At 47.2% G+C, this 24,413-nt stretch overlaps 1 protein-coding gene and 1 long non-coding RNA gene across 11 annotated transcripts; both read right to left on the reverse strand.

The window, feature by feature from the left end:
• Positions 1-1,428: 1,428 nt before the first annotated feature.
• On the reverse strand, positions 1,429-11,676 carry LOC133489315 (uncharacterized). Of its 5 annotated transcripts, none has more exons than XR_009791872.1 (3): positions 10,226-11,676; positions 9,867-10,063; positions 1,429-9,052 (listed from the first exon to the last, which is right to left on the reverse strand). It is a non-coding gene; the product is annotated as an uncharacterized LOC133489315 (long non-coding RNA). The 5 variants fall into 5 exon arrangements; XR_009791871.1 differs by having other exon boundaries at positions 1,429-4,021; positions 4,131-9,052; positions 9,867-11,676; XR_009791868.1 differs by having other exon boundaries at positions 1,429-3,329; positions 3,809-9,052; positions 9,867-11,676.
• A 2,552-nt stretch (positions 11,677-14,228) lies between these two features.
• On the reverse strand, positions 14,229-19,262 carry LOC133489243 (kidney mitochondrial carrier protein 1-like). 6 transcript variants are annotated; one of them, XM_061798129.1, is made up of 9 exons: positions 19,099-19,262; positions 18,868-19,015; positions 18,622-18,716; positions 18,441-18,526; positions 17,493-17,588; positions 17,046-17,170; positions 15,953-16,076; positions 15,444-15,524; positions 14,899-15,077 (listed from the first exon to the last, which is right to left on the reverse strand). In XM_061798129.1, the coding sequence occupies exons 1-9, from the start codon at positions 19,160-19,162 to the stop codon at positions 15,036-15,038; spliced, it is 861 nt and encodes a 286-aa protein (XP_061654113.1). In that variant the 5' UTR covers positions 19,163-19,262; the 3' UTR covers positions 14,899-15,035. The 6 variants fall into 6 exon arrangements, 5 of the variants coding, with proteins under 5 accessions (XP_061654110.1, XP_061654111.1, XP_061654112.1 ...); XR_009791846.1 differs by having other exon boundaries at positions 15,063-15,077; positions 15,831-16,076; XM_061798126.1 differs by lacking the exon at positions 17,046-17,170 and having other exon boundaries at positions 14,229-15,077.
• Positions 19,263-24,413: the final 5,151 nt, after the last annotated feature.

The following is a 24,413-nucleotide window of genomic DNA, read 5'->3' on the forward strand; positions in this document are numbered from 1 at the left end:
GCCCAGCAGCCATGAAACACCCTCGCACACACCCTCCATTATTTCAGACCTTTGCTCTTTATAGCAAGCAGAAAGACGCAAAGACGTCCGTTACACACAAAAGCACAGAAAGCACCAGAGCAGCATTCGCGCTCCAGCGCTTCTTAGGAGCCCGAGTTTTGCATTTACTGCAACTTTTGAGGGCACATTGAGACACCCAAACATCTTCACTCATTTCCCATTTCAGCGGATTTACCGATTCGCAAGTTATTTTTCCAATTGCAGTCCAGTAAATGTATTCTATATTGGACAAATGGCCCAATGGTTTCAAAATAAAGGGCCCAATTTTCGTGACCAGTATAAATTCAGCAACTGTGCTCCAGGGGCGGGTTAGAGCGATGTCGGTAATTTCGTAGACCGGCGGAGTTCGGCAAAACCGCTCAATCTGCGGCCGACTTCATTCGCAGCCAATCACCGTGGCTCCTCCCGATCCCTTGAAATGCGGCGCAAAAACGGTCTCCACGGCGATGACGACGTCTCTGTGCGGAAAAGGACGATGCGTCGTCGCGGCCGCCCGTGCGCGACCGGAGCAACTCGAACGGCTAGCCGGAGCAAATACAAAATAAGCTGGTGAGAACTGCTGGCGATTCAAAATGTTCGCGGACCGATGCGTGCGCCCAATCAAATGTAGACATTTAGACCGACTTTCTCCCACCAAATTGCCAGTCCACCGGGCGCATCTTGCCAGCGAGCCTCGCGCTCGCACGAAAACCAGGAAAATACAGGCCGAACATTCGCAGCCGCTTCTTACTGAACTGCTGTTTTTTTCTTGTAAAGGCACTTCGTTTACAGATTGCCCGTTGACAAAGGCTCATCTTGTTACAACTTTATGACCTTGAGTGTCATCACGAGGGCACACGGCACATCTTCCGCGCTCGATCGTACGCCCACCGGCAGCGCACGGAGGTCGCGTGTGTCCTGCTCTCAAAGGGTCACGAGAGGACAGTTGGCCTTTGTCCTGCGGGAAGAATGACTTGACACTTTATTAGATCCATTAAAGAAGCTTTCTTCACAAATTCATTTGAAGGTCCACTGCCTCTTCTATCGCTTGTTTTAATTATGCAATTTCTACAATTTAGTTATTGTAGAAATGTTTGAAAAAAAGTCATGTAGGGTGTGCCCCTTCTCGTGACTGTAATTGCATCGTCGCATCCTCTGCTGCTGATCTTGAGTCAACTGGCGCTTTTAAGGAAATTTGGAGGGAAAGCCTTCAACTGTTTATCGTGAACGAGCGAGTGAATCTTTGATCGTTCCGCATGTCTTGGTCGAGGCCCAAGACTTCTCGACTCTCCTGCAAATGTATTTTAAGTGACTTATGTCGAAATAATTACAAGAAACTAGCGCTTCACAAACACATTGAAGCACTTAACAAGTGAGGCACATTGTGTGATTTATTGAATGATTTTATGCACTTGTTGATAGGTCTCGTCTGTTTTTTATGGACCACAAATGTCAAGTAGCTCTATGCTAATTGCGTCACACTTACACAAATCAGTGTTCATTAATGTGCATTTAATTAAAAAAATAAAATCAAATCTCAAATCTCATTATGTAGTTGTCCAATGAAAAACAGATCGCCAAATGTGAGTTATTTCTTTTTATTCACTTTATGAACAACATTTGTAGTTGTTTGTTTATCCGATTAAAAGAAAAAGCAAGTGTAATGAAATAACAGATTTTCCTGTGATTTCAACATCTCACATGACGAGCTCTCACACTTACTGTTCAAATGCTTTCACACACACACAACTACTCAAACACTCTCATACGCACGTGTTTTGCTCTCATTAACTACTCAAATGCTCTCATTGACACTACTGTCGTGTACTTGTTGATGATTGTGTTACAAAAGCGCCTTTGATGAGATTGAGTTTGCTTTGTGGTTTTGTCAAGTTTCGCTGTGTCTCACGTTCATGTCCCGTCAGCCCTCTAAAGGTGTCAACCCATCGGCTCCCTCCGGCCACTCGTGTCTCGTCCGGGGTGCGCCTCGTTGTCTGATGGGTTTGTTTGCATTTAGTTGCCCGAGTTTGTTCATTCTGCGTCGGATCGTTGTTGTCGTCACGTGTCGTATTTCCGGAGAGCCGTCACGTCAGTCGCCTTGTTGTTTTGTAGCTGTTTGTTTCGTTTCCCAATGTTGGTTTGACACTTTGAACTTTGTCTTTGGGACTTTGTTGATTTGGTGTTTGCTTCCACGCGCCTTGTTTGCCTTCTTTGAAACAATCTTTTTTTTTTTTTTTTTCCTGAGTACATCCATCCTTCCTGCTTCCCTGCACTCGGGTTCACCTTTTGCCGCCAACACACCAAAAAGCCTCGAATCGTGACAGACTGGCCGAAATCAACATGGATCCTGATAAAACAAAGATTATTAAGCATGCTTGCTTATTTCCCACATCCGCTCCTCTCCTGTCCTCTCTCGGTTAGACGTCGCATGCCCTCACCGAGAAGTCGTAGGTGAAAGCGCTTGCTTGTCCTACTCCAGTTAATCAAAGATCATTGCCGTCTTTTGGCATCGAGTGTGAGCACGACCATTTCTTTTCTTGGATCCAATTCACAGCAGGGCTTATACGTTCTCCCACGTCATTTGTGTCTTCAGTGTCGGTCTCGGAGATGTTCCGTTTTCTTTGCCATGATTTTGGATTTCTTAAAAGGATTGCCGCTACCATATATGGTCGTTTGGAGGCGTTTCCCAATGCAAATGAGGCTCAGCGCCCGCGAGTGTGGAAATGTACAACAGGTAGGATTAATCAACACTGATTACTTACTACTGTGTGATTATTTTCGCACTAACACACCTTCAACATTTCGGTCGTGCGAATCTGTTTTACGCACTCTTTGATAAACGAGGCTCAGAGGACTCAAAGATTTGCGCAAAAGGATCATATTTTGAAATTGTGCTCCAATAGACTTGACCATAATGTGTCGATTTTCTTTTCCTCTTTTTTTTTTTTTCTTTCTTGTTGGCTTGAGTTGTTTTAAAGCAATAATCTTTATAATTGACAACAGAGCCACTGAAAGAGGACATCATTTTCTCACCTGTTAAGAATTCATCAGTTCACCTATGGAATGTTCCATACAGCTCATGTGAACATTTTGCGGCCTAATCGATCAACGTAAGCACGTCGAGTCGCTTGAAACGGATTTTCTGCTTTCATTTGGGCCTTCCTCCGCAGCTGAACCTTTTCCAATCACATTGTGGGTGTGACGCATGTGTTCCCGCGACACGATTTCCGTCTGGCCCCCATCATCCCTTCCGCCCCAAACCATCGGCACGTGAGTCTGCTGGTCCTCATCTGCCGAGAGACAACAAGGACGACATTTGCCTCAATGGCGCTCTGCAGGAAGGCGCTGCCGCCTTGCGTGCAGACGTTGCAGGCGGGTTCGATTCCCCGCCGCGGCTGTGCCCAAGTCCGGATAAAAAAAAAAAAAAAAAAAAAAACGGTTGGGTTGCATTCGGAAGGCCATCTGGCGTTGTAAAAACTTCTTGCGAGTGACTCGCTGTGGTCAACCCCGACGGGACAAGTTGAAAATCACAACAAATCTCGGCAGAAACGTTTCATTACTCTTACGATCACAATCTGCAGTGGATAGAAAGTCTACACACCCCTGTTGTTTTTGTGATAGCAAACTTGAGGCCAAAATGAATCATTTCATTTTTCCACCTTAATACGAATGGGAAAATGAACAATTTACTTGGGGGAATTTTTTTGGGGAAAAAAATACCACGGAAAGTAAAAAGGCAACAACTAAGACAATGTAGTTGTGTGCACACCGTCTCGTGTCCTTTTCTTCCATCTTGTGTCCCGTTGTGTTCCACGTTGAAGTCTCGTCGCGCTCGTTAGGTTTTCGCTTCCGCCTGTTCTCGTCAGCCCTGTTCCTCGCGTCTCCCGATCAGCCGCGTCAAGTCCAGGTGTGCCTCGTTGTCGCGTTAGTTCACTTGTATTTGCTTCCCTGCTTTCTTTCAGTTTGTGTTGGCGCGTTATTGCTGAAGTCACGATTCCCGTATCAGGTTAGGTTTTTGATTGTAGTGTCTTTATTCTTTATTAGTGTGTTTAAAAAAAAAAAAAAAAAAAAAAAGACAACTGCATTCCCACCTTGCCGGCATTCGAGTCCACTACATCTTGCCTCCGCATTTTGCCACCACCACCAAAATCTCAATTGTGACACATTTTGTGACTAAATTTATCAGGTCATTTTATTAAAAAAAAAAAAAAAAAAAAAAAACTTAACATGACCTCTATTTTTGTGATAACTCAACAAGAGCCACAAACAGTTTTTTTTTTTGCTCCACTTTCTTATTCCACTAATCGAGTGGTCCGTGGTGCTGGGGATGATTATTATTTGTATTTATTTTTTTAGACGCGCCCCACATAGACACAGAATTTCATACACGCTCACACTCACACAAACGGATGCAGGACGGGGGGAAAAAAAAACCAAAGATTTGTTTCCATGCAATCTGTACTTTTCCTGTGTGTGCGTGTGCGGAGCGACATTTCCAGCTGTTTATTTTTGTGTGACCTAACCAAATCTGCTCTCACAACCAAACCTCTGTTCGGATTTCTCTCGCGCGTGAAGAAGGCGCCCGTCGAGTCGTGTCCTACATGTGATATTTAAAGTTAACCTCATACAAGACATCATTGTAACTGAATATTGTATGATTCATATTGCAGACATTGTTTTGCATATTCATGACATTGATTTCGTGTTATCAAAAGTGATTTTAGTATTTGATTGACTTGGTCTTTGCTGTACCTGTACGTATTGTGGGCGACCTTTGTGTGACCGATGAGTCAGCGGCCTTGCGCTATGCTACGTTGCCATGCGCGGAAACGAACATTGTGAACGGGAAATTGGTTTCCTAGACGTGTATATACGTGCTGAGGTCCACGTCCGGGAGAAGAAGGGAGAACGTTTCTTGTCAAAGGTGCTTCGTTGGGATGTCGAGCAATAAATAGTTCAAACAAATCAGAGCTGTGCAAATTAACTGTCGCACCAAGTCCTTACCGGATGTACTGTATATTTGAAATTGTTTACGGTTTAGAAGGTTCCCCCCAGAAAAACAACACGCACACAATGTCACAGTATAATCGCATTTTTACTGCAACGAGGCAATGAGGAAATGTTTGACTTCAATTTTTTTCCCTCATCTGTAACTTAACTTGGGTTGCAATTTGATTATCACGCTCCCGCCTTCTCTCGTGTGTGTAAGCTGCGACATACACAAACAGCCTATTGCATGAACTTCTATTTATTTATTCATTTTAACCAGAAGACTTCTCTTTTTGTGACCGGCTTACATCCGGCGCAGCGGGTGGCGTCAGTCTGCGCGGAGGCGGTTTAGACGGGGTTGTGGTCATTTCACAGACGAGCGCGAGGCGGCGTATTAAGAAGGCCGGGCTGCGCCGCCGTGGCGTCAACACAGCCGACTTCAATCGTGTCCAATCAAAGCGGCTCCTCTCATTCCCTTGAAATGCCGCGCGATGACGGTCTCTGCGCGTAGGATGACGCGTCGTCGCTGCTCTCGGCCGCTGAGCGGCTACGCTGATTAAGTACACAACGAGCTGCTGATGATCGTTGGCAACCTAAATATGTTCACGGAGATCACGCATCTATCCCCGCCCCGATTGTTAGCTGCCAGTGGCACGATTTAAAAACCAATGATGAGGATAATAATAAAGCGTTCGATGAATGGATTACGTCTGGCATCTACCGCCCGTCCGCTGTGCTTGCGAATCTGTTGCCTGCGCACCGATCCAATTCACCAAACTCGTATTAGGCCAGCTGGTCTACCTACTGTGCCGGGCTAAGACTTTCTGCCACCAAATTGTCAAAAGACACACCCTGGTTGCGCCGAAATGTCCAGCTTGTCGCAGATCGGTCTGCCAAATTGGAAATGCGCAGCGAGCTTCGCGCTCACACAAAAATCAGGATACGCCAGAAATTGCACCCGCCGTAGATGCGCCATTGACAAAAATACAGGTGCTATTAAACGGCAACTGCGCAATCCATCTGTGTCCATTTAGTGTTTGCCCTGTCTAAATGAAACCCTGATGTTGAGCCGGGGAATGTGTTGGAAATACTTCTCCGGCAAACAAACAGCACTTTTCCACTTGGAAACATTTCTCCGGCAAACAAACAGCACCCTTTCTGCTGCACATAAAATATGCAGCTCGGCACAGCTGTACTCGTTAGCAGTGCTTTTCAACCTGCACTAAAAGCAAGAGAGCCTCGTCCTCCTCCAGAGTGGTTCGTTAGCCCGTATCGTTCTAATTGAGGCGTTCAAAGCAGCAATGTCGCAGCAGCTGTAATATTTGAAAGTGCAGCACGGCCGGCGCGAAGCGAGGCGAGAAGGGCCGAGCGAGCTCCTGCCGCTTTCACCGTGTAGTGGAAAAGCTGTGAAACGCTTTTTGAGTTTTGAACCCAACGTATGCCCAAAGCTCCCTCGGGCAGAAAAACGTACAACTTGCAACGCTTTTATCGAGCAACAAACTGCAGTTAAAGGCCGTGGCGACGCCGGAATTTGTTTGTCGTTTGTAGCACGTGTCGCGAAGACGTGAAGCGGTACGGTATTTATCGCTCGCGCCGATGACGCGACAGCCCGCCGATGCTCGCTGGGGAATGGAAGAGGAGAATTGGAAGCCGATTGGTGATGCATGCTTCTCATTACGCAAGTTCTCCAAAAAAATCCTTACGTCTTTATATGCCAGTGTGTAAATGATCCTAGTAAAAAAAAAGTAAATCAAAAGGAGTACATGTGTTTATGGCACATGTTTGTTTCATTTGAACAGCCTTTTGAACAAATACTAATCACTGAAACATGACGAATGGAATATCAGGAACTTGTCGCCATATGCTGCTGCTTATGAATTAGTCCGTTGCTCTGAGTTTGGACGCATGCGTGCGGACACCAACAAACGAACAATTGGCCTTTTAAGAGCAAGATGAAAAGCTCAAGATGGCGTTTCTCTCTGATCTTCTTTTTCTTTTCACAAGACACAATGAATGTGTCCTTGAGCGCACATTTGATCTTCGATAGTCACATGATTGGCAGCGCTCTTCCACTGCACATGACCTACATACAAAAACTTTTTTTTTTTTTTAAACTGCGATAGTATCAATGAATCTACGAGCGCTTGAACAGTAGTTGGATTCATGCGTGAGTCGCCTTTTCGGCGGTTCCGTTTGCTCCGGTTTGTGTCAGATGGCACCTGTGGGGAAGGGAATGCGGTTAGATGGCAAGTTTCCAAGTCGACAAGGCAAGAAATGTTCCCTCGGCAGATTACTGTGACATTTCAAGTCATGCCTTCAGAACAGAAGACATGTGACTCTTGCTTGGCTGAGGAAGAAGCTGGATTGTGTGTCTTCCCGCTTGATGTAACTATTAAATACAATGGCGTAGTCATTTTGGTTTCCTTTTATGGGGAGTCATTTTAACATAGTAAAACAACTCCTGTGTTGTTGTTTTTTTTGGTCACGAACCAAATGTTTATCTCTGGTTGCAGAAAGACTCAACTAATTTACAGATACAAATTGAAGGACTTGAAGCTAAAAAAAAGTAGAGTTAGGATCCCGTCAAAAATGTGCCGACAGTGGCATTTAGCCTCCGTTTGCGTCATTGGTGGCATCCAGTTGAATGTGAATTCAGAAGAAAACAATCTCAAACACAAAAGATGCGACTCCTAGCCACGATACAGCCACGCAAGCCAAAAACGGCTAGAAGCCTACTTGATGGGATTTTTGGAACGTTGGCCACTCGTATACCTTTTCACCATTGCCGCTTCAGTAGCACCTTAATAATGCTCTCATCCTGTCACGGTCTGCCATGACAGACGGCCAATCGGTCAGCCATTTCAAGCCTCGTTGATGATGCAATCAGGGTCAGCGTGTCGGACATTATACATGCAAGACGCAGAAACACGACGTAGTGGGAGTTGGGCCGTATCACGTTTGCCCGTTTCTGGCTCCGTGGCTGTTGGGGATTCTGCGACAAGGACGGCAAGGTGCGAGTTTCCCCGTGAATCGTGAATTAAGACGACAGTGAAATCCGAGCATTTCCTGAACTGCTGTCTGTGGATTGCGGAACATTGCATCACCTTGGCCAAGACAAAGCTATCTTCAAAGCCTGACCCTCTCGACCGTGACGTTAAAGTGCACTGCATCCTGGCTTTGAATTGACCCGTCACACTTGATCTTGAATGAATGATCAACATCCTTTGCAACTTTTCTGGCGGTTCGGTGTTTTGCACTCGGGTCCTTCACCACACTCGCCTCGTTTCACAGCCATCGAACATGTAATTTGATAGTTTCTGTTCGGATGTCACTTGAGGATGTAAGGCTTCCCTCCCAGAGATGCCGCTTGGAGGTGTACTGCTGTCCACCCTCATACGTACAGCTTCCTTTTGCAGATGCTCCACCGGTTCTCAATGGGGTTGCGGTCAGGGGACGACGATGGCCGCGACATGAAAACTTCAATGCTATTTTTTTTGCGGTGCGGGATGGTGCATTTTCTTGCAAAGAATGATTCTGCTGCGGTAGTCACTGTTCTATCTTTAGTCACTGTTCTTGCTTTATAATGTGGAACATCGGAAATTTACCTTTATTAATCAGACTCAGCTGCTGATTGATGTCAGTGATCTACACAGGCAGGGAAAACACCATGCACAAAATCTTCCCCGGAAAAACTCAAATGTCTCATCTTCATCCGCATACAGCAGAAATAAAGCTAGGCACAGATCGACGGTGCCATTAGGCAGAAAAAAAAATAATGCATGCGGTTACAGTAGATTTGTTTTAGAAATGCTCTTTTGCTCTGGCTCAACATTGAAATAACCTTTATCAGATTTGACGGATTAGTCACAGACTTTCTCCCAAAAGTGTTATGCTTCTCTTTCATAGAAATTGCGTGAATTGATCTTGCCTGGCCGGGACCTCAGCACCTTCAAACGTCTGATCCTCGACTCGCCGTGGTTGCGATTCAAATTGCCGTGCTGCTTTTTTTTCTCCCCTCTAGCATCTGCAAAGATAAGTTTGTCCTTTTAATTTGAAGCTTTCTTCCACTTGAGGGCATTTTTTTTTCCCCCAGAACAGTATTGCTTTGAATGCTGATTTTCTGTATTTGCTAGATTTGGACTGGGTGACGTAATTGTTCTGTAAACCGTCTTTTGGCAACACAACAACAAAAACGCATGCCCCTGTCCATTTTCCGCTCCTTTCATTTCACGGCACGCCTTTGTTTCATCGGCAGATCAGCGCGCTAAGACTCGCTGGCTCGGAGAGGCCAAATATGGCTGCCAGTGCTGCATTCCGGAAAACTGCTAAGTCGTAAAACGGATGACATTCTGACGAGGAAACGGGAAATTTGATGTAGTGCGCAGTAAGAACACTGACATCACACAACAAGGGCGGTGCCCACTCAGACACCAAAAAAGCTGCAAGACAACAAACTGAAAAAGGAATGGGTATGCACATTCGGTCCGAGGTGCCCACACCCTTGATTTAAAAAGGAAAATAAATAACAAGTGCTGATTCAGCTCCTTCAGCAAAATGGGGGGGAAAAAAAAAAAAAAAAAAAAAAAAAAAAAAAAAAAGTTAGAGATTGTGAAATGTACTTGCATATAAAAGTAAAAAGTAAAAAGATTTTTTTACAGTCAGTTGTATACCACAACAGATGAGCGGCAGGTTTTTGTTTTGTTTTTGTTTGCGTGGAAAATGCACAGGAAATGAAAAAGACCGCTCGTGGAATGGCATCACACTGAAAATAAAACACACGTGATCATTTCCTTGAGAAGAGGAAAAAAAAAAGCTGGCTGGCATTGCCTCAGGCTCACCTGACGTTCGTGCGCCAGCGTGGACTCAATCTCCGCTCTTCGAAGAGGTGTAGAATGTGAACCTGAAAGGTTTTCCTTTTGCCGCAGGTGCCCTGCGATCCGGGTCGGCGTCGGCCCGAGGCCCGCCGGAAGAGGCGGCGACCGGGATGCGGAGGATTTGGCACGCTCTCGTCTTAGTTCTGGCAAGCGTGCGAGTCCTCAAGGGCGGCAAAAAACACACAATCCTAAAACATTTATTAACTGTACACTTGAACAACCTTAAATCATGCAAGCGTAAAAACCAAAACATTGAAAGCGTTAATGGGAAGACTCAAACACAGTCAACAGTCAACTCGTCTTCTTCTTCTTCTTCAACTCACCCAGAAGGCCGCTGTCAGGTCGAGGTGCGTCGCGATCAATCCCAATCGTAGCAGAAGCTTCATTCAGTTGGCGAGTTCAATTCAAAACGTCGGAATGTCAAAATGTGGAAATTAGGCAGGACTTTGCCCAAGTGTTTCATGGATTGAGATCATGTGCGAGTACGGAAATAAATGGCCTTTTCGAGCATATTCTGATGTGTCGAGTTGTCGTTTGGTACGCTAATGCATACACTTCAAACTCGAGGCGTGGGGGCCACATCTGGCCCACCACGTGAATTTACACGGTCCACTTAAGCAAAGCATGTGCTACTACTACTTTTTCACTCAAATCTGTACCAAAATGGTTGATATTCTTCCCTTTTAATAACATTGAGATATTGTAATAAGCATTTAATGTTGTTAGCAAACAAACCCCCTTTAAAAAGATTGAACAATAGCTTAACAAGCTACTTTGTGGCGCGGCATCATCCTCCAGCCCCACAAAAAGCACACGATTATGGAATTGATGCATTTAAGGCTTACTGAGCGAAAGTCGTCGACGGTAAACTGATGTCTGAAGATTTGCTAAAATCTCCTTGGCTTTTAATGACGACGGTTCAACCAGCGGGTTTTGTGTTGTGAATTGAGAAGTCTGTTTTATAAAGGTCAGTTTTCAAGCACATGACGTTAAGACAAAATACCACATTGTCACAACGCAGCAATTCCATACCACCGTAAACTGCATCATCATCATGATAAAAGTAACAGCCGCAAACTCCGAGACCGTGCTAGTCTAGGCCACATGGAAACGGTTTCTACATTTTAGCCATCTGCAATCAAGCAACTCTGATCGGCGGGAGAACAAAGCTCAAAAGTGAGCCGTCCGTCTCGCAAGTGACGCTTGGAGCCGCAGGATGAAAGAAAGCGACCCACATGCGCTGTAAATTTCCTCTCACATTATCTCGTTGAACAGTCGCCGCGTTGGCCCCTTTCGTCTTAATAGAACAATCGGAGCGGCATTACCGGCGGCTCATCCTTGTGATCCTGCCCCCCCCCCCCCCCCCGGTCCACCTCAAGCATCTTCCACTGCTGTGTGAATGTAGGTCAACCACGAGTTTGTTGTTTGGAATTTTTGGATGAAGGCCAATTTCCGACTCGGGCATTAATGTAAACTAAGATACAATGGCGCAGGAAAATACGGTCGGATACTTCCATAGAGAGCCCAGAAAATACAAATGCAGCGCAAGTGCGAACGTTGGCACTTATTCCGTAGTTCCATTAACAACACCAAATAAGACTCAGTAGTGATTTGAGGCTTGTTGTCTGATGACGTATTTGATTTTGAGATTCCCGACCGGACCATCCGCCAACGTCCCCCGGTGTCCTTGAGCAAGACACCGATACCCCGAAATGCTCCCCTACATTATTCGTGCACTCACTGTAGTCGTCTCGCCACTCTGCGCTATTTGCATATCTGTTGTTGACCAATACCGGCCACTCATGTGCCTGAGTAGCATCTGCACCATTTGCACCATCGACATTGTCCCAGATGATCGCACTACTAGTCACTTTAAACTGCATCAATTAATATTTGTCGCTCTTCGCCCAGGATAAAGAATATGCGCCTGTTTGTCTCTGCGCCCTTTGCACAATGGTCATTGCACCGGACTATTCTTCTAGGAGTCCTTTCAAACTGCTCTACTTGCTAGAGAACTCTGCATCTTTTTGCACAAGTGTCAAAAAAAATATATATATATATATTTTATTTATTTATTTTTTATAAATTGTACCGGCATTACTGGTAACCTTTTATTGCTATGTTTCTTATGTATTTCTGTCTCCCAAGTGTTCTCTGTCTGTTGTCGTAGTAGAGCGGCTCCAACTACCGGAGACAAATTCCTTGTGTTTTTTTTTTTTTTTTTTTTACATACTTGGCAAATAAAAGATGATTCTGATTTGAGAAGGCTTGTTTTGTTCAAATCAATGGCTGCCATGCATCATTGCAGAAGCAAGACAGCAGCATGAGGTAAGTGTGCGCAGATTGACTTCCGCTATTATACACGGGTTTTGTTTTCTGAATGCCTCATGGCTCTTCGAACTTTGAAAAGAGTTTGGATGGATGATGTGACAGCCGTTCACTTGTGGCGCTAAACGGGCCCAAAAAATGCCATGTCAATTTGACACACCACACAGAAGAGCAATGTTAACAAGCCTGCCAAATTTGAATGAATTAAAAAAAAAAAAAATGTAATATCGTAATCATAAAATCAGGTTTCAGCAATGAAAACTAAAGGGCCACTTCTCAGCTCCCAGACGCTGCGGGTATGTCGAATGGATGTGCCAAAAGGAATCCAGCAGACTGAGGGGGGTGATAGCTTATACTTCAAAACTAAAATGGTTAGTGGTGGACTAAAAATCATAATCACCACGCGTCAACTTACCCTCGTTGCTGGTGACATCATGTCACAGCCGAAGACGGCGCCTGACGACAGCGGCGCGGTTGGGAGGAAGCCCGGCTAGTTGAGAATCAGAATCACAATCATCCTTATTTGCCAAGTATGTCAAAAACACAAGAAATTTGTCTCCGGTGGTTGGAGCCGCTCGAGTGCGACAGACAGACATTTGACAGAAAATACTTTTCAGACAAAAAACAAAGTTCGGAGAGTCACTGAGCAATGAAAGGTTACCAGTAATGGGCTAATGCTGATACTTTTTTTTTGGGGGGGGGGGGGGGGGGGGGGGGGGGCAATTGACCAAAAGTGAAATGACTAATAGAACAATAGTCTGGTGCAGTGACCATTGTGCAAATGGCGCAGAGACTTCAAGAAATGTAAGCAGTTTAAAGTGACTAGTAGTGCAATAATCTGGAATAGTGTCAATTGTGCAAATGGTGCAGATACTTCTCAAGCACATGAGTGGCCAGTATTGGTCAACAACAGATATGCAAGTAGCACAGAGTGGCGAGGCTACACAGCGAGTGCGCCAATAATGTAGCATTGGCCCGACAGAGATGGAACAACAAGTTCACAAATTACACAAACTAAACACAAATTATAGTCATTCCTCAAATAGTACCCGCAGTATTTTTTCAATTGTGTAATTTGTGCATCCCGCAGCTGAGAAGTAACATAGTAGCAGGCTGTGCTAAATTGCTGCAACAACGAGCAGTACCGAGAAAAACAAAAGGTTTGTTTTTCAGCGTTGCGCTGACTGCGGTCGCTCCGAGCGGAGCAACGCGAGCCCGTTCGGAGCGGGCCCCATTTTCATGCGAGCAGCGGCTGAAAAAACAAAAACAAAAAAAACGGGAGTCGAGTGTTGGGCGTTTTGGACCAGAGCGTAGCTTTATGTCTCTGACACAAAAGCTCACTGAGCCCTGGAACACAATAGCGCCAGCTGCCTGCACCCTTGGGCCAGGCAGCAAATCAAGCCCGTAATGCGACCGCTGGAATCCTTCACGGCCAAACGTGTAGAAGACTGCCAAGGTGTCGTCGGGGCCAAATTTGTGTTCCCTTGTTTTCTAGCAGCCTTTCTCAATTTGTTCCCTGATTGAACAAAGATGGGAGCTGCTCTTGTGCGCTGCAGGTGAGGGCTCGCTCGGATTGTTCTGTGGAAAAGAATTCGGGAATCCAGAAGAAAGAGACAAGTGCAACTTATGGTGGGTTCCTTGAAGTTTTCACAACAACTCCCACGGCGACTCTCCCAAAATAAAAGGAGCAAGCGAGGCACACAAACACAACACGCCGTTCCGTTCGCTGGCATGTTTCCCACGCCGCTCCCTTGAGCAGTCAGCATCTAAACAGCTCTGATGCGGAGGAAACTGGAAATTTACCCAGCGAAACGAGAACAATTACACGTTCAAATGTCGTGAATAATTCATAGGCGGATGTTTGGTGTTATGCGCGTGTTTTTTCCCCTCAGAAAGCGACTGTGCTAGATGGGAGCAAGCTTCCACAGCTACCTGGGTCAGAAGGTGAATGGAGCTACACAGCGCCACGCAGTGGTGAAAGCATAGCACAACGACAGCTTGTTTGATGAGTTTGGTTTTTATTTCACATTGACAGCGACATTAAAAAAGGTACACAATGACGTTTGCCCGTAATTTGGCCATTCAGACAGAAAAGCCAGGAAGTATAAAACATTTCCTCAACGGAAGCACCGTGCGCAAAAACGTTGACTCGACTGTAACAGGCGTCGCATGCAGCGGCAGTAGTGCAAATAAGCAGTAAACCAAAGACGGTTATGAATCGAAGATACGAACATGAAACTACGCAAGGTCGGCGAGCTGCCCGATCATCAAATCTTTCACATTTGGGTGAACTCGGAGTGACTTTTAAGTTAACTTCTGACAACATAAACCGGCGTCTCCTTGGTTTGGATTCTCGATTTAGAGTCAAGAAAAAAAAAAAAAAATCCTTTGTAAAGCGCGGCGACAAACTGCGAGCTCCTCACTCCCTCCTTGAGACGGAACGACTGCGGTGATTGTCAGCCGCCCTGCGACTCGTGCGACATTCTCCATCTGGCAACTTGAAGGCACTCGACGTGACGCGACGCGCGGAGGCCTCCCGAAGCGCCTCGTGCCAAAAGCAACCTGGCCGTACGCGAACCGCAACGAAACCAAGCCTTTGGATGAGCTCAAATATCACATTCAAGTACGTGCAAAAGTCCCCGGCCGTCTTTGCGGCGGCAGGCCTGAGGAAACCCACGCAAACGCGCGCGCACACACACACACACACACACACACGTGCACCTCTTTCCCACGGCAAACTGGGGTTCCCGCCGACAGGGGAGACGGTCGCCTCCGAAGCGGTCTTCGTCTCTTCCGCTCGCTCGCTCAGACGTTGATCTTCTTGAGCTGCTCGTACGTGAGGAAGAACTGAATGTGGAGTCGAGGAAGGCAAATCTTTTTTGTCACAGCTTCTGTCATCCGATGACATTTGTAGTCTTTCGTCGTTTTTCTGCGACTGCAACAATTGATGTTCTTGAATCAAACTTTGGATTTGAAGCCGCGTGGCAACTTTCTCCTGACGTTGGAAATGACGCGAGCGCATGATATATTTGACTTGCAGCACGTGAGCGTCCATGATAACAATGAGACGCAGATTTAATATTACACTGCTTAAATTCCGCTTCTTCTTTTCTGGCAACCAATTGCCAGTAAAGTTAAACATTGAATGCAATTTCTGCGGTTCCGGAACCAGCGCATCACATCCGCAGCGCGAATGAGCCGTTTGAAGGATACGATGATGTTCCACGGGCCCAGGCGGAGCCAGTTGGGGAAGAAGCCCTTGTAGAGGGCCACCAGACCCTCCGAGCGCCACGTCTGAAAAATAAAGTCGGGCTGAAAAAAAGACAACAAACCGAATATAGTATACCGCTTATCACTAGTTTCCATTTAGCTCTAAAATGCGCACTTCCTTATTTCAAGCTTTTGTCACGTAGGAACATCTATGACAGAATTATGGAGCTTCAATAAACACTTCTTCCTCATTTCTACATTCAAAATAATTTTCTGTGTTTCTTGGTTGTTTGTTACGGAACTAAAAACGGAGGTCAGCTGCTAAATAAAAGCAACAAATATCTGCGCAAATGTGGGCTTAAACTGTAAAAATAAAATGCTCCTCAAAACCTTTGCTAACAGATGGAGACGGATTTGTGGCAAATATCCAAGAGAAACATTTGGGCTTTTTGTGCACGCGGAAAAGCGTCGAGTGTTGCGTTTGTCTCGTTGTCGGGCGGGGACAGACGGACCCGCAGCACGCAGTCGAGCGTTCCCTGGTACAAAGCCGCTCCTCTCTGATTCATCATCCGCGTCCGGACCACGTCCACCGGGTTGGAGGCCAGCGCCCCCGCCAGGCCGCACACGAAGCTGGACCTGCGTGCCACAAAGCGGGGCGGCGTTAGTCCTGCGCCATTTTGCCAGCATTTCGACGCTTCTTCGGAGTCGCGGCGGAATTCGGCTTCTCCGGCGACTGCTTCGTGACACAAAACATTTGAGTGTGACGATGGATCACAATGTCTGTTCGAGTTCATGCCAAAGGTTTGTGACGGTGTCGGGGTCAGGGCTTTGGCTTTCGTACACGCCAAACTCATCCCGAGATGCCTTCATGCGGGCACCTCGTCTCGCGCCACCAATGCCGCAAACAACACAATTCGGACTCAAATTCTACTCGCACTTTCGTCACGTGCCACAAAAATCGATATGACAGCCTGACTAAATGAAGCCCCTCAGATCTATGACGCCCAGATGCCACAAGATGGCGCCAAACTGCTACTTTTATATTCCACGGGGCTTTGGCCTGAGCACAAAAACAGCAAAAGAAAACTTTTATTATTTTTTTTCAGCAAATAACGGAGGATAGGGTTCAAATCTGCCCATAGGTGAATTTGCGAATCGCAAATACTTTACATGTGTTTTGAGAACGAATACTTTGAAATGAAAGCAATTGCTTTGAATGGGTCAAACTTGGCTCGTGACGGCAGTCCGACATGTTCCTTTGTCAAAAGCAAATGAAAACGACGGTTGCGCTCCCTTTCGTTTGTATATCTAATGACGCCCAATCCCTCGAAATCGCCCAAGACCTACAGGTGGTCCGCAGCGTTTACTGGTCTGACGAGAATGTTGAGCGACGGCAAGCGCGCAGAGCGGAAACGGCGCGCTGTCGAGCGACAGCGGCCGATAAGAACCCGAGACTCGAAGCGGGCGCCGCCGTCCGGCGTCCGCTGATCTGCTGCCAACCTTGAAACAACTCAAGTGCGAGCTGTGCTTTCCAAATTCCTCTTGGTGACAAAATCAACAGCTGAGGCAGAAGGACACCCCCCCCCCCCCCCAACTCTCACTTACAAGAAATGCGTGTACGCGTTGTCGCCCATGTGACCGGACAGGATCAGGCGCTTCTTGGTGATGTCGTAGACCGGCAGCTCCACGCCGACCACGATGGCCGCCCGCTGGGCGGTCAGAGAGACGCCCTGACGACCAACAACGAAATCACCGTCGATTACAACAGCAGCTTTCCAAAAGAAAAGGCTTGTTGGCAGCAGGAATGCTCAAACTAAAGTATGTTTTTCTTTTTTTTTCCCCCCCCCCCCCCCCATTCACTCATTTCGGTTGATTTCATTCTTGTGTATTTCTTAAAAATGAAATCTCACCGTGACGAATGGATCCAATTAGCTTTCTTCGAATGCGTAGCCCAAAAACAAACTTCATCTCTGATATTACACATGGCATTTCTATGACCTCGCGCGAACGCCGACGGCTAAAAGTGAGGCAGAAACGTCAAGTAGGTCGTACCTTCCAAAGCCCCCTGGTCCCTTCCTGCTGGTAGATGCTGATGAAGTTGCCCATCATGCTTCCTCGGATCACCCGTCCCTGGGCCTGCATGCGGATCTGAGAGGAAGCCCGTTTGAATGTATTAATATGAATAATATTTGTTGTCACCACAAACCAGAGAGCAAATGTTGGCGAGTATTCATGCATGTTGCTGAGCCGTGTGGAGCAGTTGTTTGAAGGCTCGTCATAATGCTCATTCTCGTTAGCTCATCTATGGCGTTTCCCATGCTGTTTTAGCAGACTTTCCTCCCAGTAAATTCTAGGCGTTGGTGGTTAAAGGATAATAAAGCATATTACCGGATGAAGGCCAAAAGAAGGCGAGCACGCAGGCGGGCTGAGCTTTCACAGGCGCCAAGAAAAGGCTACAAGGCGTTTTTGGTTTTTTTCACGGCCGTAATCTTCAGCTGGCCGAGCTCGACTCGCTTCCCGTTTCTCGGGCTGCGCTCGACATAACTCGCCTCACGACCGTGTCGCCCTATCAGTTTAGCCGTAATAAAGACATTGTGTGCACAGGTGGCGATCGAGCCGTTACCCGGCGGTGAACGTACGCAAATCATATTCCTGCAGGCGTATCGTTTGCAGAAGACTAAATTGAGTCGTGGGAGGCTCCGGTCTATTAATAAGCCACCCGGGAGGACTTTGTGGGGCGCCGGCAGGAAGATGTCGCACGCGTGGGGCCCTGACCGCAGAAAGCCGAGTCGCTCCGTGATCGTCTGTAAACAAAAGCATCTCCATCTTTTGAGTCCGCTTCTGTATCGCATAGCATCCGATTCTTTTCATAGGTCATGCATTCAAATCTTCCGGTCGACGCGACCCAGATCAGGCGCGCGAGAGCGAAAAGCAGCGAAAAATCTCATTTTGGATTTCGTCCTCAGAGGGACTCGAACGGTCGGTCTCGGCTTCCGCTACCTTCAGCACATCCGTGGGGTTGGCGATGGAGGACGAGACGACTCCGGCCAGAACGCCGCACAGCACGTTGGTCGCCAGGGTCTCATCTGGACGCAAGACAGAAGGGAGACCGGCCGCAGCTCTGACGTGTGTCGCTCGCAAAGGGATCGGTCGCCCCGTCCGAGTCCGGCGCGCGCCTCACCTTGGGGCCTTTCCGCCAGCAGTCTCTTGAGGCTCTGGTACGTGCCGATCTTGATGGTGCCGTAGGACGCCTGGCGCAGCGTGGCGGGAGCGATCCTGTAAACGTCACATTTGGCAATCTCGCGAGGGAACACGAGAGGTGGTGTGCTCGTTAGCAGGAAGTGACAACGTTTCCGAGAAACGCCACACGCTCGAATTGCGCATGAAAAAGTCGACTCGACTCCACGAGCACGAGCACGAGCCTCACCCCGAATACAGCGCCCGGACGCCCTCCTCGCGCGCTATCCTGACGATGGCGTGCAACATGCCTCGGTAGCGGATCTCGCGGTACTTGCTGTCGCCCACTTGGCCCTGAACCTGAAGACGCGTCTTGGCGAGATCGATGGGGAACGTGCCTGCAACACACAAACGCAGCACGTCGCGGCTTCCGCTCGGGCCAACCGGTGAGCCACGCGTCGCGTCACGTCACGTCACTCACCGCATTCCGCCGTCACGGAAGCGAGGCCGCCGAAGACGAAAGGCTTCCAGCTGACGCTCGACATGTTGCTCGCAAACGTGGCGGGACCACAAGCGAACGCTCGCCGGGCGGGGGCGCTCACTTTTCAGATGTGCGGGCGCGTGCGCGACAAGCGAGACCGCGCCTCTCCGCCCCCCCCCCCCTACTGGCCAACCGCTGCACTACACTTCCAAGTGGCCCGGCCCACTGGCGTTGCTAGGCAACAGAACCCTTGGGACGAGCTTCAAACGCTCGCGAAATCTTACGATGCTAGTCGTTGGCAAGATACCCGTGTCAAATAATCATTTGACTCCTTGACTTGAGTAAAAGTAAAGAATGAAAAAAAGTGATTGTCAGTGTCAAGGTTTTGACGAGCGGGCGCGACCTCATTCGCTTTTGAGAACAACAAGACACGTGAAGCCATCTTGTCAAACTCCAAAAGCGCTCACGTCTTTCCGTTTGCTCATTCATTCTCAACGTTGAGCCTGTAAAAATTGTGACTCTCGGGATGATGAACAAATTCTGAATACATTGAAAGTTGTGCACAAAAGTTCCGTTTTGAAAACTCCTGGAATTCAGCAACAAGAATAAAAAGTCATCCACGAGTCTACTGTATATAAACCTCTCCTGCAACTTTGTGTACAAGTACAAATTTGAAGCCTCTAATGGCACAAGGACCAAAATACAGGAAGTATTAGGAAGTAGGAACCGAAGTCTTTGTGACATTTCAGAGGTTTTTCTTTGCACTGTACACAAAGGTCAGAGGTCAGAGACGATGTAAAGTGCCGCCATCTTTTTCGTTTTTCCCCCCCCTGGCCCAGCTCAGGTCGTCCCTCCTCTTCCAGATCCAGTAAGCCCCTCTTTGGCCCTCTTTGCCCCTCTTTGCGAGCCTCTCGGGCTTCCTTTCCTGCGGTTGTAGTGAGGAGGTTCGTTCCCGTCACAAACAGACGGGGGCGCTGTTGCAATTCCCTTTTCAAGCTCCTTCAAAGTGATCCGCGTGTTGCTCTGAATCATTTGACAACACAAACGTTCCCCACTTTTTCAGGATGATAAACTGCGCACGCTATTTTGTCTTCAAAGATGTATTTCAGGTCATCTCTATAGCAGAGCCAGCCATTTTCCTCAACATATGTTAAAAGAGAAAATGCATCGTTTCAGGTACTTAATGACGCAAAGTTAATTGACTAAACACGAAGAGGTAATATAATTGTCGACGTATTTTGAATGGGTAGGGCGGTATCGTAGTTGCACATTGTAGCCAGCAGAGGGCAGTACAACACAAGTGCCATCGAACGACCATCTCGCGCGGCCTGTTGTGAACAGGCCTCACCGGATTTCTATTTATTTGTGTGTCTTCATGTGTACACAGACACAGATATATCCATCTAATTAGGAAGTATGGATGCGTGTGTCGTGTTGCCCTTTGTAGGTTTTGATTTAGTGTGGCCTGGCAGAATGTGTGTGCCCAATGCTTGACCCCAAAGATTTTCACAGAGAATATACTGGCGCGGTTAATGCCACAATGCCAGCTTATCGGTTTCCTATCAACATTCGTCCTTCCTGACGAGGAGGCATTCGTCTACAGCATATTTATGAATATCATATGCTTGTTGTATCGTTTGAGGAATGGCTCTGCAATGGGTCAGTAAGCTCAGCATTGCCCTCGTTATTAATTATTAACGAGCAAGGAGAAACGGGAGCTTTGCGTATCGCCGCGCTCGTCAGCGTGATCATCGCGAGCGTGGACGACCGCGTGAGACCGATGCAAATCTTGCACATTTAGCTGAAACAACAAGCAGGGGGAAGTTGAGCGCTCCGACAATTGCACACATCCGTCCATATTCAACAGCGCTTTTCCCGGTTAGGGTCGCGGGGCGCCGGAAACGATCCCAGCTGACTTCGGGCGAAAGGCGGACTACACCCTGAACTGGTCGCCGGTCGGTCGCAGGGCAAATTGCACACATCTCATGTATCAATTTGTCCACAGCAGCTTGAGATTGCGATCAGGAGGGGGGATACCCGCAAAGAAAGAAAGAACCAACAGAAGCCTGCTGTGCCTTTCACGCACAACGCAGGAATTATTACTTTTGTACCGTTAGCACAAAATGTCATCATTGCGATTACCGTGTACACGTTTCCACACGAAGTGAACGATTGGGAATGGTGTCAGTGCTTGCGCACGCTTGCGTTTGCCACGATCCAGAGTCGCTGCAGCAGTAAACGTCTGTTGTGTCCGTGTACACTGGATATAAAAGTCTACACACCCCTGTTCAAATGCCAGGTTTTGGGGGATATTAGAAAATGAAGCCCAGATAAATCATTTCAAAACTTTTTTCCACCGTGAATGTGACCTAAAGCCTGAACAACTCAATCTTTTTGCGAGGAGAAATCAAAATAAACAACGGAAACTGTGTGTTTGGGCAAGTGCGCACACCCTCTGACGGCGACTATGGCATAGCCTCTTATGACACGAGTGGCTGGATGGATCTGATTGGCCGACGCAAGGAACGGGGCCGACGAGAACAGTTTCATGTTTGGTGGAAATGTGGAAGTCAGTCTTGGATTTTCTGACTTGTTTTCTAGCGTCACGCAAGTGTATATCGATGTGCTGGCCTCTCACGCTGAAGCCTTCCAGCGCCCACTCGCGTCCTCGTCGGGGGGGGGGACGTCACGACTCGCGCTTTGATTGGCGTCCTCGTCGGGGGGGGGACGTCACGACTCGCGCTTTGATTCTCTCCCTCCTCCTCCCCGGAGAAACCTTCTGTCGCCTGGCCTAGACGTGGTTTTAGGAAGGAAGGCCTCGTTTCAATTGACTGCCGATAATTGAACAAGTCGGCCGGCGCTATTCCATGTATCTTTCCTTTTGTCGTGGCCGTACACGGCGATGTTGCGTCGGCCCCTCTCTCTTTTCGGCGGAGTATTTTTACCACAGCCTCGGGGCAGAAGTGAACTTAATGGAAAGCGAAGGCTTGTCCACAATAGTTAGCGTGTGTCTTAGTGTGTGCCTGTCCTACTTGTTTACCGTGCCCCCACTCACTCGGCTTTGTCCCCCCCCCCCCCGCCCCCCACTGCTCTAAGCACAAGGACTCATTGCTGGGGAGGCAACTTGCTGCATTCTGATTGGCTGGCAGCTTTGCCCGTATTCAGACTGGATGCCGATCGTGACGCAAGTGTTACACAAACGCTTACATGCTGGGTTTTTTGGGGGTAGCTAATTCTATCCCAAAAATACATTTTCATAAAACATCACACCGCGTCCTCATGCGTCACTAATATCTTTTTGCATATTTTTTTTTTTTTATCGTATTTACTTGTGCAGCTCCTTATTTGTCCTGTGCACTGAACCCGTATTTCTCCGCGTCTCTTGTGTGTGCGCGGCGTGCATGTTTGTGTGTGTCACTTCGAGAGCGTTGGTCTTGTCCACCAAGCATTCCGAGCCTCAAGGTTTCGTTCCTGTCAGCAACATTTTCAACTCCAGGAAGTGCGTCGAAGGTCCGCAGAAAATGAAGAACACGAAGGCGATGTCAGACGCAAACGTCGTAAGAAGTCCGCCGAGGCCGTCGCTGGAAGAGACGCTGACGTTCTGGAGTTCAGCGCTTACGTATTGTTCATTTCCCGCTAATATCCTCATAACAATTGGATGTATCAAATAGAAAAGATCTTTCGTGTGCGACAGCTAACCTCAGCGGCTAAAATGTCCGCTCGGGTAGCTTCGTGAGCTGATCATCCTTTTTGTAGCTCTCGGTCAAACAAACGGAGACTTTGTTTATTTGTATTTTGCTACGTTGCAGGCGGGCTTGTCGATGCACCCCGTGACCTCTGTATGACTTGTGTTCCTTATGTTTCGTAAATGTGATCCATTCTTACACATTTCAACCAAACTATCTTATATGTCAGTTATATGTAAATATATATATATATATATATGTTATATGTCAATATTTGTCAGTTGTTGTTATGTCAGGGTCGATTGGTTGTTTTTTTTTTTTTGCCCCAAAAGGAAAGGCAAGAATCCGAGTGGCCGCTTCGGAGCCGGCGGACGGGATGCGAATGAAGTGCGAAGCAGCAAAGTCACATGACATCTGCCGGTGCTCAGCCAGGCACAACGACGGCTGGATAACGTGCGAAAGGTCCACTCTTTAGACCTTGACGTGTGATATGGTCTTGCTGGATTCGTGCCTGACCAAATCTTTACAACGTCCAAATTTAGGCAGCACTTTACAATAAAGCTTTTATTCCATGAGGATTTCTTTCACAAATTCAGGACCTAAACCATTTAGCGATTTCTAGACCAGTAGCAGAACTTTTAAATCTATTCATAAGCTGTCTGGAAGCAGGTGTGAAGACTTTAGAATTGGAGTAATATGCTGTGACTTCTTTGTTCCGGTCAGAATGAGCTGCAGCTGTTTAATGTTCTTTTTGGGTGAGCCCAGTCAGAAGACCATTACAATAGTCAAGTCTACTTGAACTAAAAGCCTGGGTGAGCTTCTCCCGGTCTGCTTGGCACATGCTAGCTTTTACTCTGGATATCTTCTTCAGCTGCTAGAAGGCAGTTTCAGGAACTGATTTGATATGACTGTTGAAAGTCAGGTCGGACTCGATCAGCACACCAAGGTTTTGGACTTGGTCTTTGCTTTTTAAGGAGAGGGACTCCAGGTTTTGAATAAGAACAATCCGCAATCAAAGGGGCAAAGCGGTGGCGCTCAAGGGGGCTCGCTATTTGACATGCAAGAGGTCAGTTGTGCAGCTACTGCAATTTATGAAGTCTCAACAGTGTTAAGAAAGTCAACTAATGGCTGAAGAGTTTAGAAGCCTCGAGTACAGGCAAAGTCATCCCCCAAGTTTTTGGAAAATAATGTTAGGAAATGCTGCGGAAGCATTTATGACACAAATGAAAATCATTTTTCATCCAATCCGAAACTCATCCAGCGACAGACTCGATTGCTCCAAATGTGTTTTTGGTAGGCTTTGAATTAACGCCGACTCCAATCTCTTGGTTGTGACTTGGCATCGCATGCGCCTTCGTGTTGTTATCTGTTAGCTGCGCACTGGAAATGCAAAGTCTCATTTGTTCATTCGTAGCAAGTGAGTTTCCCCTGATGAAGAGCAATGCAAAGTTCTCGCTGTTCAAATGATCATCGCAACATATTTAAAGCCTGTTCGATACAACATTTCATTTTACGGCGGGCTGTAAAACAAAAAAAACGTTTGTCGTTGCAATGTTCGTATCTTTAACGTCGTCTTTTCAAGGCACATCTCGAACAATCATTTGCACATTTAGCAAACATTTCTTGTAA

The sequence above is a fragment of the Phyllopteryx taeniolatus genome, chromosome 14 (assembly GCF_024500385.1).
Source record: "Phyllopteryx taeniolatus isolate TA_2022b chromosome 14, UOR_Ptae_1.2, whole genome shotgun sequence".
NCBI lineage: Eukaryota > Metazoa > Chordata > Actinopteri > Syngnathiformes > Syngnathidae > Phyllopteryx > Phyllopteryx taeniolatus.